Below are 15,088 nucleotides of genomic sequence, written 5' to 3'. Positions count from 1 at the left end.
CTGAGCAGACTGAAAGGGCTGATGATATACAAGGAGGGCGTGGCACTGAAACGGAAGATCGCTTTTCCTTTGTTTAGCACTATAAAGGTCTGCAGGGGGGGCAAAGAGAGAGAGAGAGAGAGAGAGAGAGAGAGAGAGAGACAGAGAGAGAGACAGAGAGAGAGAGAGACAGAGAGAGAGACAGAGAGAGAGACAGAGAGAGAGAGAGAGAGAGAGAGAGAGACAGAGAGAGAGAGAGAGAGAGAGAGAGAGAGAGACAGAGAGAGAGAGACAGAGAGAGAGAGAGACAGAGAGAGAGAGAGAGAGAGAGATAGAGAGACAGAGAGAGAGAGACAGAGAGAGAGAGAGAGAGAGAGAGAGAGAGAGAGAGAGAGAGAGAGAGACAGAGAGAGAGACAGAGAGAGAGAGAAAGGGAAACACAAACAGATCAGAAATCACACGTTGAATATAAAGATGAAGTAACAGACACATGTAGCTTGAATCATCTTTTACAGAAATGACGTTTACCTTGTTTATTTATTTGTTTGTTTATTTGTTTATTCAGAGAAAATTTACATTAATAAACTCCAGTACTTCTGATATCAGAATAAAACAAATGGCAAACGGCAACAGATGCCTCGTTTTCATCATCTGCTGTCCGTGGAGTAAAATTAAAATATTACATTTCCACATTTAATCATTATTATAAACCTGAGTTACACATAAAATCATCAGAACTGGGCTAATAAACAAACATGACTGAAATAAATATTGAAAGTAGGTGATTTCTATTCTGCCACATGGTGAAGGATCATGAGCTCTCCAGCCAACATTAAGCAGCAAAGTGTTTCTCATGATATAATAATAACTGGAAGAGAACCGCAGTGAGCACTGGCCAAGACAGCAGACCATTTACTGGAAGTCAGAGTGTAACACTAACGCTAACGCTAACGGCTAACATCACTATCCATCAAGAACAGGAAGTGCTGACTCCAGAGCGAGGAGGGGGAAGAGCACTGCAAAGCTCCTTCAGAACCTCACTGCATGGCTGATTTGGCAAAAATCATCCTGTGATCATTCAACATTTCAACATCCCTAAATCCTCATCAGCCTCTCCAACATTATTCTTAGGAGCAGTGCTTTATTTTTATTATTATTATTATTATTATTATTATTATTATTATTATTATTATTATTATTATCATTATTATATATACACATATTAAAAACTAAATCATACATATGATAACCCTGAAGTATCTCTCGTGTACCGACAGCAGACTTTCAGTGGTGTTTTGTTTGTTTGTTTGTTTGTTTGTTTGTCTGTCTGTTTTGGGGTTTATTTTTTTGTCTATACCATAAAAACATGACATGGCATCCCACAAGGTTCTATTTTAAGGTCATTAAAATTTGATGTTTTTCCTTCAAACAAACTCTTAATCATGACAGAGGTTTCTATTCATTCATCACAGTTTCTTCAGGATAAGACTTATAAAGGTTCTCGTGTTCTCTGGATTCAGTCACTCATTCATATTCCTGTCACTTTTCCTGCTTGGTGTTGCGGTTGGAAGCAGGTTAAGGAGCTCAGCTCAGATTTCCACAGATTTCAGCTCCTCCTGCAGAACACTCAGATGTCCGGCAGGTCCTGGGTCCACCACCAGAAGATCAGAGGTTCCTCTAACCCCAAACCACCTCAACCAGCTCCTCTTGATTTGCAGAAGCAATGTCTCTACCCTGAGGTTCTTTCTGGATGTTGAGCTCCTCGTGCTGTTATAGAGAATAAACCTAGAAACCCTGAAAAACTAGAAACGATGCTATTTGCTTTTCTCCTGTTGGTGTTCTATGTCTCCATCATGTCTGTGTCACCTTCTGGCTCTCCCTCTTAGCATTGCTGTAGTGGCTAGTTCTCCCAGAGTCCATGGCTACACACAGTGTACGTTTTCCCAAACCTCTATAGGATCAGTCTCACTAATAATCTATGTTTTTCTCTCTCTCAGTCGAGCTACACGTTCCTCCTGCTGCCTGATGAGATGCGATGATGCCTACTCCTTCTGCCCTCCGGTTCTGCCTCATCCATCCTAATGCTTTACTTCAGATAAGAACATCCTTCACCTGAGACTCGGTCTCTGCTGCTGTGGAAGATTTTGAGACTGCTGTGGACTTCACCACATGGACACCTTAAAGATCATTGTGGATGGTTTCATTTGGAAGCAGTTTATGCTAAAGGCTCATTAATTGCTGATATCTTCACATGGATATGACCCTGATGATCATCATGAAGATCCTTACAACAAGATCTTCTCAGTTCTGATTGAATTCATAGCATAAAATCATGGAAAGGTAATAATATGATTCCACACTATCCAGGGTCCCTCAGGTGAGGATTCTTTTCTGGTTCTGATTCCTGTCAAAACTGGTCTCAGAGAAGATACTGAGTTGACTAACATCCACACAGACAACAACAACATCTCTGAGGCCACAACCATCATATCTGCAGCAGATATCTGCTATGGTGTGTCTACATGAATACTGCACTGAGAAGATGGTAATGAGACAAGTCATGGCTTCACTTCCAACCTCACTGACCATCCCTGATCCCTCACACTGCTTCATGGACAATGTGTCATTCAGAACCTGTGACTCAAACCTTATTAACTTCATCTCAGCTTTGAATACAACACAATCATCCCACAAACTGGTCAGAACAATGAATCTGCTGCGCCCTCCTGGATCTCCTGACTACAGAAACCACAGACTGGTCAGATCAGATGCAGCATCTCCAGCACCATCACCCTCAGCTCAGGTGCTGTCTGACTACATTTCTCAAACTGCAGCATGAAGTTTGCAGATAACACCAGAGCAGTGGAACTCCATGAGATGGGATACAGAGTGGAGGTAGAGCAGATTGTGGATTGGTGTCAGCTCAAGGAGGACCAGTGTGTACCACTCACCACACCACTGCTGGTCCTCCCACACATGTTGTGGTGATGAAGTGTCACTGACAACATCCTCACCAGCTTCAGCACCATCATCACTGCTGTGGGAACTGCACCACTTCCAGCAGAGGAGAACATCATGGGTCCCTCTGCCTCCAACACCAGTTTAGGACAAACACTAACTCAGTAAATCCACCAGTACAGCAGCTGACACCTCCCATCCCTCCCATTAAACTCGTCCTCCTTTATCCAGCTGGTAGATACCAAAGTGCAGTCAGGAACCTCAGTAATCACCTGCTCTTATACTTCAGTTTTAGGAATGTGGGAAAAATCTGTTTCTCTCTTTATTTTTTGCCATTGAAACGGCATTCCCCTTACATCATCTCTCTGCAGCACACACACACACATACAATCACACACACACATGCACACACACTTACATACAATAACACAAACAATCAGACAATCACACGTGCACACCCATACACACACACACACTCACACACACACACAAGGGGAAACACCAGAGACACTTGGGATGTGTGAGTGAGAATCTTCCTGAAATCTAATTAGATTATAAATAGATGCAGTAATGTTGAGTTTCTCTCTCTCTCTCTCTCTCTTTCTCTCAGTCTGTGCCCTGTTTTAGTCCATCCCTCATTCCTCTCTCTTTCTCTCTCTCTCTCTCTCTGTGTAATTAAAGCAGTATGTTTCAGTAAAATGTAAAATGATGAGACTCGTATGTCAGACACGAGGCAACATGTCGTCCGTTTCAGGCATCTGTCACTGAAACACTGAATCCTGAAGCTGTGAATAAACCAGCAGGCTCAGCGTGTTACTGAATACTGAGTACAGGCTTCCCCACACACACACACACACACACACACACACACACACACTGCGACAGACTGTTGGCTTCCACCCTCTAAATATTGCTCTACTCATCGAGCAGAAAGCTGCAGAGCGATCCATCCCCTAACCTACATACTGAACACCGCCTCACCTCCAGCTCCAAACATTAAAGGTAAAGTCCAGAGCTTTTCCTCACAACGTCTCTCTCGCTCAGATTGGCCGTGTGAGGGCAGATGTTGTGTTCTTATACATTTAAATACACAACTAAATCCTCAGGAACACAGTCTGAGACACGAAACAGATCTGTTCTCATGGAGTTTTAGATTTTACTTTCACACACTGCAGTAAAAATACACTAGCTCTAAATCCTTCATACTTTCCTCAACACCGCTGGGTTTATACAAAAACATGCTGCATATGCCGCATGACGATGAGATACAGGATTATTTTACAAAATGAAACATATAAAATATTAAATTATTGTATGGAATCTTTTTAATCCTTTACTTTATAATAGGAATAAAAAACAATACAAATTTCAATATCATGATATCCACAGTCTGGAGAAAGTCCACAGTGACACTGAGATCATCCTCATGATCTGATTATTATACCTTCACATCTCACACTAAACCCTTTCTCTAACTCTCTACTCTGTTAAAGTGCACTTCTGTATGTATTGATCCTAATTTTAAAGTATTATAGAATTCTGATTATGGACCATCTCCAGCGTAGTTTTATTAGCTCTATACTCGTAGAACATGTTGACCCTTCAGTCGTCCGTCCCTCTGTGAGTCTTTAAGCCTTCAGTGTATGTAATGTTCACACACCATCTGTGAGGGTTACGTGAAAACGAAGACACCTTCATGATCCAATGAGCTCACACACTCCCCACTGCTCCGGACTGGTTATACAGTGCTCCAGACCTACAGGTGGCACTGTTTAGTCTAATGTAACTTAAACGATCAGGATATTAATATGACATCATCAACTCTGCTGCTTACACTCAATAAAAACCAAAAAAAGATTACACAATCATTTTAAACTATTTTTTCACTCTCAACATTTATTTATTTATTTATTTTTGTTTGTTTGTTTTGTTGATTTATTTAATTATTTTACAAATAAATATCCTGAGTGATGGTGCTGATGATTCAATAACACACCCGCACCATCGCATTTCTCTAGTAATTTTACACAATCACTCAGATTTAAATAGTGATCAGGATTTTTGTCTCTGTTACTGAATTAAACAAACACTATAGACATTTTACGAGTCTGGAGTTAAATAAATAATTGTCAGAAGCCTGTGACTAAATTCTGAGTAATTATAATAATAATCAGTGAACAGATGTGGATGAGGAGAGTGCAGTGTGTTAAAGGAGGATTTGGCGCCCCCTCTGGTGAAAATGTGTCACAGACTCGGACTGAACCCTGAACCTGCCTCCTCACGTCTTACAGCCACATCTTGCAGCATGGCTCTGTGTTCACTGGGTGAGAAGATGATGAAGAAAACAGGAGCGCTAGCTAGCTACTGTTATTCAGCACACACTTCCCTCTGTCAGTAAATTACTGTGATGGAGGGAGTGGATTAGGACAGAAATGACTCAGCAGAAGGATTTTCTGAGTTTCTCTTACACACTGACCTCCAGCCGAACAAGTTAAATCAGAAAACACAGAGGAAGAACCGTTTCAGCAAGTAGAGCAAAGAGACAGAGAGAAAATGAAGTTAGCAACAGCACACTTACCACCATAATGTTACATGATGCTGCAAAAAGTGATTTCTGCATTGGCTGGTAAACGACGTCTACGGAGTCTCCGGAGAATTTTATATAGGAATCAGATTGATGTTAGCTAAAAAGTTTCGCATGTGTTATTAAGGATTAGCTCTGAGAGACAGGGACAGCTGCTTGGCTAAACACTTCCACGTAGTGCAACTCGACACTAAAATCTCTTCTGTAAGCTGAAAAGCTGAAAGTCTCCTGATGAACGTACCTGATGTAGATCTAGCTAGGTTTGTTATCTAAAGGTAAATTCTTAGTGAGAACGCTGAGTTCACAGCAGATTGGAAGTTTCTTTAAATACACGTCAGATTGAAATAGACGTCAGAGTCATGTGTCACACTCAGAGGTGATTGGTCGATCAGGCTACGCTTTAATAATGTATTTTTGTAGAATTGTGTAGAAACAGAGAAACAAGATAAAATCAGGAATTCGGCTGAAACGCAGAGAGTAAAGGACACAACATACCAAAACAAATAATAAATTCAATTCTAATTTTATCTTGGAATTTTCCTTCAAGGTTTTTATCTGTTTTCCCAAAATCATTCAAATTCATCCTGAATTTCGTTTATTTTTTTATGCAAAATAATAGAATATATAACATATTTTGAACATAATAAGCTTTAAAAACCCCTGTCAGTGTGTGTGTGTGTATGTGTGTGTGTGTGTGTGTGTGTGTGTGTGTGTGTGTGTGTGTGTGTGTGTGACTCGAGCACTTCAGCTCCACATCTTTTTATTTTGTGTTTAATGAGAAATAAATCATAAGGAAAGGACATGGAACTCAAAAAATCAAAATTAAATCTCTGTTTCTGTATTTTGCCATTTTTGTAATTAAACTCTGATTTATAAAGATCATTATTTTGTTCTTCTCATGCTCTTGTTGAGTTAATAAACAGTAAACTGGGTTTTTACATTAAAACCTGCAGCACTGTGAGTCTCAACTCTATAAATCATCACATAAACTCTAATATAACAACTCTGTATAAATCTATTGATCTTTTTTCTAATGTCGTGTTTCTTGTTTATTTATATTTTATTTATTTATTAAATTAGAAAACACACAAAAACAAATTAATTTGAAAACATGATTAAAAAAAGTAAAATTTTGTTATTTTGTTTCTATTCATATTCTATTCTATTCATACACAAATCAGGGTTGTCAGATTAAGTTGAAGTCTTTTCTGAAACATCTCAAACATCTGGCTGTTTTTGTTTTATTTGAGAAGTGCAGATCAAAGACACGTTCTTTTATTATTTTATTTCCCACCAATCCAGAGATTTTCCTCAGTGTGGCTCTGAGAGAAGGCGAGATGATTAAACATGGAGGACTGAAACAGGATCCTTCGAAAAAAATAAGTTAAAATATCTTGGAAATGTAACTAATATTTCTTTTTATGGAGCTGTTTTAGACAGATAAACTGGAATTCTTTACATGTTTAGGCTTTTCAAGCTTGAAATTGTTTTATTATATTAGCAGAACATTTTTCAAGAGTTTGCTATTTTAGGAAGAAACAAGAATGAACTTTTTCGAGTTCAATTTTAATTTAATATTTCAAGAAATTGTTAATAGTGTAGTGTAGTGTAGTGTAGTGTGGTGTAGTGTAGTGTAGTGTAGTGTTGTGTAGTGTAGTGTAGTGTTGTGTAGTGTAGTGTAGTGTAGTGTAGTGTAGTGTTGTGTAGTGTAGTGTAGTGTAGTGTAGTGTAGTGTAGTGTTCTGTAGTGTAGTGTAGTGTTGTGTGGTGTGGTGTGGTGTGGTGTGGTGTAGTGTAGTGTTGTGTAGTGTTGTGTAGTGTTGTGTGGTGTAGTGTAGTGTAGTGTTGTAGTGTAGTGTTGTGTAGTGTAGTGTGGTGTAGTGTGGTGTAGTGTAGTGTTGTGTAGTGTAGTGTAGTGTTGTGTAGTGTAGTGTAGTGTAGTGTAGTGTAGTGTAGTGTAGTGTAGTGTGGTGTAGTGTAGTGTAGTGTAGTGTTGTGTAGTGTTGTGTGGTGTGGTGTGGTGTGGTGTGGTGTAGTGTAGTGTTGTGTAGTGTAGTGTAGTGTTGTGTAGTGTAGTGTGGTGTAGTGTAGTGTAGTGTTGTGTAGTGTTGTGTAGTGTTGTGTGGTGTAGTGTAGTATAGTGTTGTAGTGTAGTGTTGTGTGGTGTAGTGTGGTGTAGTGTAGTGTTGTGTACTGCAGTGTTGTTTAGTGTACTGTAGTGTTGTGTAGTGTTGTGTTGTGTGGTGTAGTGTACTGTATTGTTGTGTAGTGTTGTGTAGTGTTGTGTGGTGTAGTGTAGTGTAGTGTTGTAGTGTAGTGTGGTGTAGTGTAGTGTAGTGTAGTGTTGTGTAGTGTAGTGTGGTGTAGTGTAGTGTAGTGTTGTGTAGTGTGGTGTAGTGTAGTGTAGTGTAGTGTTGTGTAGTGTTGTGTAGTGTGGTGTGGTGTAGTGTAGTGTAGTGTTGTGTGGTGTGGTGTGGTGTGGTGTAGTGTAGTGTAGTGTGGTGTGGTGTAGTGTAGTGTAGTGTGGTGTAGTGTTGTGTGGTGTGGTGTGGTGTAGTGTAGTGTAGTGTGGTGTAGTGTTGTGTGGTGTGGTGTGGTGTAGTGTAGTGTAGTGTAGTGTTGTGTGGTGTGGTGTAGTGTAGTGTGGTGTGGTGTGGTGTAGTGTAGTGTAGTGTGGTGTAGTGTGGTGTGGTGTGGTGTAGTGTGGTGTGGTGTAGTGTGTGGTGTAGTGTAGTGTGGTGTAGTGTGGTGTGGTGTGGTGTGGTGTGGTGTAGTGTAGTGTGGTGTGGTGTAGTGTGTGGTGTAGTGTAGTGTGGTGTAGTGTGTGGTGTGGTGTGGTGTAGTGTAGTGTAGTGTGGTGTAGTGTGTGGTGTGGTGTGGTGTAGTATAGTGTAGTGTAGTGTTCTGTAGTGTTCTGTAGTATAGTGTAGTGTAGTGTAGTGTTCTGTAGTGTGGTGTAGTGTAGTGTTCTGTAGTGTTGTGTTGTGTAGTATAGTGCAGTGTTGTGTTGTGTAGTATAGTGTAGTGTAGTGTTGTGTGGTGTGGTGTAGTGTGGTGTAGTGTAGTGTTCTGTAGTGTAGTGTTCTGTAGTATAGTGTAGTGTAGTGTTGTGTAGTGTGGTGTGGTGTGGTGTGGTGTAGTGTAGTGTAGTGTTGTGTAGTGTTGTGTAGTGTGGTGTGGTGTAGTGTAGTGTAGTGTAGTGTAGTGTTGTGTGGTGTGGGGTAGTGTAGTGTAGTGTTGTGTAGTGTGGTGTGGTGTGGTGTAGTGTAGTGTAGTGTGGTGTGGTGTAGTGTTGTGTGGTGTGGTGTGGTGTAGTGTAGTGTAGTGTAGTGTTGTGTAGTGTGGTGTAGTGTAGTGTAGTGTTGTGTAGTGTAGTGTTGTGTAGTGTTGTGTAGTGTTGTGTAGTGTGGTGTGGTGTAGTGTAGTGTAGTGTTGTGTAGTGTTGTGTGGTGTGGTGTAGTGTAGTGTAGTGTAGTGTTGTGTAGTGTGGTGTAGTGTAGTGTAGTGTTGTGTAGTGTAGTGTAGTGTAGTGTTGTGTAGTGTAGTGTAGTGTAGTGAAGTGTTGTGTAGTGTAGTGTAGTGTAGTGTAGTGTAGTGTAGTGTTGTGTAGTGTAGTGTAGTGTAGTGTGGTGTAGTGTGGTGTGTAGTGTACTGTAGTGTGGTGTAGTGTACTGTAGTGTTGTGTTGTGTGGTGTAGTGTACTGTAGTGTAGTGTGGTGTAGTGTACTGTAGTGTGGTGTAGTGTACTGTACTGTAGTGTGGTGTAGTGTACTGTAGTGGGGTGTAGTGTACTGTAGTGTGGTGTAGTGTACTGTAGTGTTGTGTTGTGTGGTGTAGTGTACTGTAGTGTTGTGTTGTGTGGTGTAGTGTACTGTACTGTAGTGTGGTGTAGTGTACTGTAGTGTACTGTAGTGTGGTGTAGTGTACTGTAGTGTGGTGTAGTGTAGTGTAGTGTACTGTAGTGTAGTGTAGTGTAGTGTAGTGTAGTGTTGTGTAGTGTAGTGTTGTGTAGTGTAGTGTGGTGTAGTGTAGTGTTGTGTAGTGTAGTGTGGTGTAGTGTAGTGTGGTGTAGTGTAGTGTAGTATAGTGTTGTGTAGGGTAGTGTGGTGTAGTGTAGTGTTGTGTAGTGTAGTGTGGTGTAATGTGGTGTAGTATAGTGTTGTGTAGGGTAGTGTGGTGTAGTGTGGTGTAGTGTAGTGTAGTGTAGTGTGGTGTAGTGTAGTGTGGTGTAATGTAGTATAGTATAGTGTAGTGTGGTGTAGTGTAGTGTAGTGTGTTGTTGTGTAGTGTAGTGTAGTGTAGTGTTGTGTAGTGTAGTGTAGTGTTGTGTAGTGTGGTGTGGTGTAGTGTAGTGTAGTGTAGTGTAGTGTTGTGTAGTGTGGTGTAGTGTAGTGTAGTGTAGTGTTGTGTAGTGTAGTGTAGTGTTGTGTAGTGTAGTGTAGTGTAGTGTAGTGCTGTGTAGTGTAGTGTAGTGTTGTGTAGTGTAGTGTAGTGTAGTGTGGTGTAGTGTTGTGTGGTGTAGTGTGGTGTAGTGTAGAGTGGTGTAGTGTAGTGTAGTGTTGTGTAGTGTAGTGTGTTGTTGTGTAGTGTAGTGTAGTTTAGTGTAGTGTAGTGTAGTGTACTGTGGTGTAGTGTGGTGTAGTGTAGTGTACTGTGGTGTAGTGTAGTGTAGTGTACTGTGGTGAAGTGTGGTGTAGTGTAGTGTAGTGTAGTGTACTGTGGTGTAGTGTAGTGTAGTGTAGTGTACTGTGGTGTAGTGTAGTGTAGTGTAGTGTACTGTGGTGTAGTGTAGTGTAGTGTACTGTGGTGTAGTGTAGTGTAGTGTAGTGTAGTGTGGTGTAGTGTGGTGTAGTGTAGTGTAGTGTAGTGTAGTGTAGTGTAGTGTGGTGTAGTGTGGTGTAGTGTAGTGTTGTGTAGTGTACTGTAGTGTGGTGTAGTGTAGTGTAGTGTAGTGTGGTGTAGTGTGGTGTAGTGTAGTGTAGTGTGGTGTAGTGTAGTGTAGTGTAGTGTAGTGTGGTGTAGTGTGGTGTAGTGTAGTGTAGTGTAGTGTGTTGTTGTGTAGTGTAGTGTAGTGTAGTGTAGTGTTGTGTAGTGTAGTGTAGTGTAGTGTTGCGTAGTGTAGTGTAGTGTAGTGTAGTGTGTTGTTGTGTAGTGTAGTGTAGTGTAGTGTGGTGTGGTGTAGTGTTGTGTAGTGTAGTGTGGTGTAGTGTAGTGTAGTGTAGTGTGGTGTAGTGTAGTGTAGTGTGGTGTAGTGTAGTGTAGTGTAGTGTGGTGTAGTGTAGTGTGGTGTAGTGTAGTGTAGTGTGGTGTAGTGTAGTGTAGTGTGTTGTTGTGTAGTGTAGTGTGTTGTTGTGTAGTGTAGTTTAGTGTAGTGTAGTGTAGTGTAGTGTGGTATAGTGTAGTGTAGTGTAGTGTGTTGTTGTGTAGTGTAGTGTAGTGTGGTCTAGTGTAGTGTTGTGTGGTGTAGTGTGGTGTAGTGTGGTGTAGTGTAGTGTAGTGTAGTGTAGTGTGTTGTTGTGTAGTGTAGTGTAGTATAGTGTAGTGTGGTGTAGTATAGTGTGGTGTAGTGTAGTGTAGTGTGTTGTTGTGTAGTGTAGTGTGTTGTTGTGTAGTGTAGTGTAGTGTAGTGTAGTGTGGTGTAGTGTGGTGTAGTGTAGTGTAGTGTGTTGTTGTGTAGTGTAGTGTGTTGTTGTGTAGTGTAGTGTAGTGTAGTGTGGTCTAGTGTAGTGTAGTGTGGTGTAGTGTAGTGTGTTGTTGTGTAGTGTAGTGTAGTTTAGTGTAGTGTAGTGTACTGTGGTGTAGTGTAGTGTAGTGTAGTGTAGTGTGTTGTTGTGTAGTGTAGTGTAGTGTGGTCTAGTGTAGTGTTGTGTGGTGTAGTGTGGTGTAGTGTGGTGTAGTGTAGTATAGTGTAGTGTGGTGTAGTATAGTGTGGTGTAGTGTAGTGTAGTGTAGTGTGTTGTTGTGTAGTGTAGTGTGTTGTTGTGTAGTGTAGTGTAGTGTAGTGTAGTGTGGTGTAGTGTGGTGTAGTGTAGTGTAGTGTGTTGTTGTGTAGTGTAGTGTGTTGTTGTGTAGTGTAGTGTAGTGTAGTGTAGTGTGGTCTAGTGTAGTGTAGTGTGGTGTAGTGTAGTGTGTTGTTGTGTAGTGTAGTGTAGTTTAGTGTAGTGTAGTGTACTGTGGTGTAGTGTGGTGTAGTGTAGTGTAGTGTGTTGTGTAGTGTAGTGTAGTGTAGTGTGGTCTAGTGTAGTGTAGTGTGGTGTAGTGTAGTGTAGTGTGTTGTTGTGTAGTGTAGTGTAGTTTAGTGTAGTGTAGTGTACTGTGGTGTAGTGTGGTGTAGTGTAGTGTACTGTGGTGTAGTGTAGTGTAGTGTGGTGTAGTGTGGTGTAGTGTAGTGTACTGTGGTGTAGTGTAGTGTAGTGTGGTGTAGTGTGGTGTAGTGTAGTGTAGTGTAGTGTACTGTGGTGTAGTGTGGTGTAGTGTAGTGTAGTGTAGTGTACTGTGGTGTAGTGTAGTGTAGTGTAGTGTAGTGTACTGTGGTGTAGTGTAGTGTATTGTAGTGTAGTGTAGTGTGGTGTAGTGTAGTGTTGTGTAGTGTGGTATAGTGTTGTGTAGTGTAGTGTAGTGTAGTGTAGTGTAGTGTAGTGTTGTGTAGTGTAGTGTAGTGTGGTGTAGTGTACTGTAGTGTAGTGTGGTGTAGTGTGGTGTGGTGTAGTGTAGTGTAGTGTAGTGTAGTGTAGTGTAGTGTTGTGTAGTGTAGTGTAGTGTGGTGTAGTGTGGTGTAGTGTAGTGTAGTGTAGTGTAGTGTGGTGTAGTGTAGTGTAGTGTAATGTAGTGTGGTGTAGTGTAGTGTAGTGTGTTGTTGTGTAGTGTAGTGTGTTGTGTAGTGTAGTGTGTTGTGTAGTGTGGTGTAGTGTAGTGTGGTGTAGTGTACTGTAGTGTAGTGTAGTGTGGTGTAGTGTGGTGTAGTGTACTGTAGTGTAGTGTGGTGTAGTGTAGTGTAGTGTAGTGTAGTGTTGTGTAGTGTAGTGTAGTGTAGTGTAGTGTAGTGTGGTGTAGTGTAGTGTGGTGTAGTGTGGTGTAGTGTAGTGTAGTATAGTGTAGTGTGTTGTTGTGTAGTGTAGTGTAGTGTAGTGTGGTATAGTGTAGTGTAGTGTAGTGTGTTGTTGTGTAGTGTAGTGTAGTGTGGTCTAGTGTAGTGTTGTGTGGTGTAGTGTGGTGTAGTGTGGTGTAGTGTAGTGTAGTGTAGTGTGTTGTTGTGTAGTGTAGTGTAGTATAGTGTAGTGTGGTGTAGTATAGTGTGGTGTAGTGTAGTGTAGTGTGTTGTTGTGTAGTGTAGTGTGTTGTTGTGTAGTGTAGTGTAGTGTAGTGTGGTGTAGTGTAGTGTAGTGTAGTGTAGTGTAGTGTAGTGTGTTGTTGTGTAGTGTAGTGTGTTGTTGTGTAGTGTAGTGTAGTGTAGTGTGGTCTAGTGTAGTGTAGTGTGGTGTAGTGTGTTGTTGTGTAGTGTGTTGTGTAGTGTAGTGTAGTGTAGTGTAGTGTGGTCTAGTGTAGTGTAGTGTGGTGTAGTGTAGTGTAGTGTAGTGCAGTGTGTTGTTGTGTAGTGTAGTGTAGTTTAGTGTAGTGTAGTGTACTGTGGTGTAGTGTGGTGTAGTGTAGTGTAGTGTAGTGTGGTGTAGTGTAGTGTAGTGTGTTGTTGTGTAGTGTAGTGTTGTGTTGTGTTGTGTAGTGTAGTGTGGTGTAGTGTAGTGTAGTGTGGTGTAGTGTAGTGTGGTGTAGTGTAGTGTAGTGTGGTGTAGTGTTGTGTAGTGTAGTGTAGTATAGTGTAGTGTGGTGTAGTGTAGTGTAGTATAGTGTAGTGTGGTGTAGTGTGGTGTAGTGTAGTGTGGTGTAGTGTAGTGTAGTGTAGTGTGGTGTAGTGTAGTGTAGTGTTGTGTAGTGTAGTGTAGTGTAGTGTAGTGTGGTGTAGTGTAGTGTAGTGTAGTGTAGTGTAGTGTGTTGTTGTGTAGTGTAGTGTAGTGTAGTGTAGTTTAGTGTGGTCTAGTGTAGTGTAGTGTGGTGTAGTGTAGTGTAGTGTAGTGTGTTGTTGTGTAGTGTAGTGTAGTTTAATGTAGTGTAGTGTACTGTGGTGTAGTGTGGTGTAGTGTAGTGTAGTGTAGTGTAGTGTGGTGTGGTGTAGTGTAGTGTAGTGTTGTGTAGTGTAGTGTAGTGTGGTGTAGTGTACTGTAGTGTAGTGTAGTGTGGTGTAGTGTAGTGTAGTGTGGTGTAGTGTGGTGTAGTGTAGTGTAGTGTAGTGTAGTGTGGTGTAGTGTAGTGTTGTGTAGTGTAGTGTAGTGTGGTGTAGTGTAGTGTTGTGTAGTGTGGTATAGTGTAGTGTAGTGTAGTGTAGTGTAGTGTAGTGTGGTGTAGTGTAGTGTAGTGTAGTGTAGTGTTGTGTAGTGTAGTGTAGTGTGGTGTAGTGTACTGTAGTGTAGTGTAGTGTGGTGTAGTGTAGTGTAGTGTTGTGTAGTGTAGTGTGGTGTAGTGTAGTGTAGTGTAATGTAGTGTGGTGTAGTGTAGTGTAGTGTGTTGTTCTGTAGTGTAGTGTAGTGTAGTGTGGTGTAGTGTACTGTAGTGTAGTGTAGTGTGGTGTAGTGTAGTGTGGTGTAGTGTGGTGTAGTGTAGTGTGGTGTAGTGTACTGTAGTGTAGTGTAGTGTAGTGTAGTGTAGTGTGGTGTAGTGTAGTGTGGTGTAGTGTAGTGTAGTGTGGTGTACTGTAGTGTACTGTAGTGTGGTGTAGTGTAGTGTGGTGTAGTGTAGTGTAGTGTGGTGTAGTGTAGTGTGGTGTAGTGTGGTGTAGTGTAGTGTGGTGTAGTGTAGTGTAGTGTAGTGTTGTGTTGTGTAGTGTAGTGTAGTGTAGTGTGGTATAGTGTAGTGTAGTGTAGTGTTGTGTAGTGTAGTGTAGTGTGTTGTTGTGTAGTGTATTGTAGTGTAGTGTGGTGTACTGTGGTGTAGTGTAGTGTAGTGTAGTGTAGTGTAGTGTTGTGTAGTGTAGTGTTGTGTGGTGTGGTGTGGTGTGGTGTGGTGTGGTGTAGTGTAGTGTTGTGTAGTGTAGTGTAGTGTAGTGTTGTGTAGTGTTGTGTGGTGTGGTGTGGTGTAGTGTAGTGTAGTGTTGTGTAGTGTTGTGTAGTGTTGTGTGGTGTAGTGTAGTGTAGTGTTGTAGTGTAGTGTTGTGTAGTGTAGTGTGGTGTAGTGTAGTGTAGTGTTGTGTAGTGTAGTGTAGTGTAGTGTAGTGTAGTGTAGTGTAGTGTAGTGTAGTGTAGTGTTGTGTGGTGTGGTGTGGTGTAGTGTAGTGTTGTGTAGTGTTGTGTAGTGTTGTGTGGTGTAGTGTAGTGTAGTGTTGTAGTGTAGTGTTGTGTAGTGTAGTGTGGTGTAGTGTAGTGTAGTGTTGTGTAGTGTAGTGTGGTGTAGTGTAGTGTAGTGTTGTGTAGTGTGGTGTAGTGTAGTGTAGTGTAGTGTTGTGTAGTGTTGTGTAGTGTGGTGTGGTGTAGTGTAGTGTAGTGTTGTGTGGTGTGGTGTGGTGTAGTGTAGTGTAGTG

The 15,088-nt window shown here is 41.4% G+C and overlaps 1 protein-coding gene across 5 annotated transcripts in view; it reads right to left on the bottom strand.

Moving 5' to 3' along the window:
* scn8ab (sodium channel, voltage gated, type VIII, alpha subunit b) overlaps positions 1–15,088 on the bottom strand; it is a 132,303-nt gene that overhangs the window by 96,242 nt on the left and 20,973 nt on the right. For all 5 annotated transcript variants that reach the window (XM_058403487.1, XM_058403486.1, XM_058403490.1 and 2 more), the window contains one exon: positions 1–89. This exon is cut by the window's left edge and continues 29 nt beyond it. In XM_058403487.1, coding sequence (XP_058259470.1) covers positions 1–89 — 89 coding nt within the window. The remainder of the gene's footprint in view (positions 90–15,088) is intronic.

This window comes from Hemibagrus wyckioides, linkage group LG11 (genome assembly GCF_019097595.1).
Source record: "Hemibagrus wyckioides isolate EC202008001 linkage group LG11, SWU_Hwy_1.0, whole genome shotgun sequence".
Classification (NCBI taxonomy): domain Eukaryota; kingdom Metazoa; phylum Chordata; class Actinopteri; order Siluriformes; family Bagridae; genus Hemibagrus; species Hemibagrus wyckioides.
The sequence above is the reverse complement of the archived record's forward strand: the minus strand, read 5'-3'. Positions and strand labels throughout refer to the sequence as shown.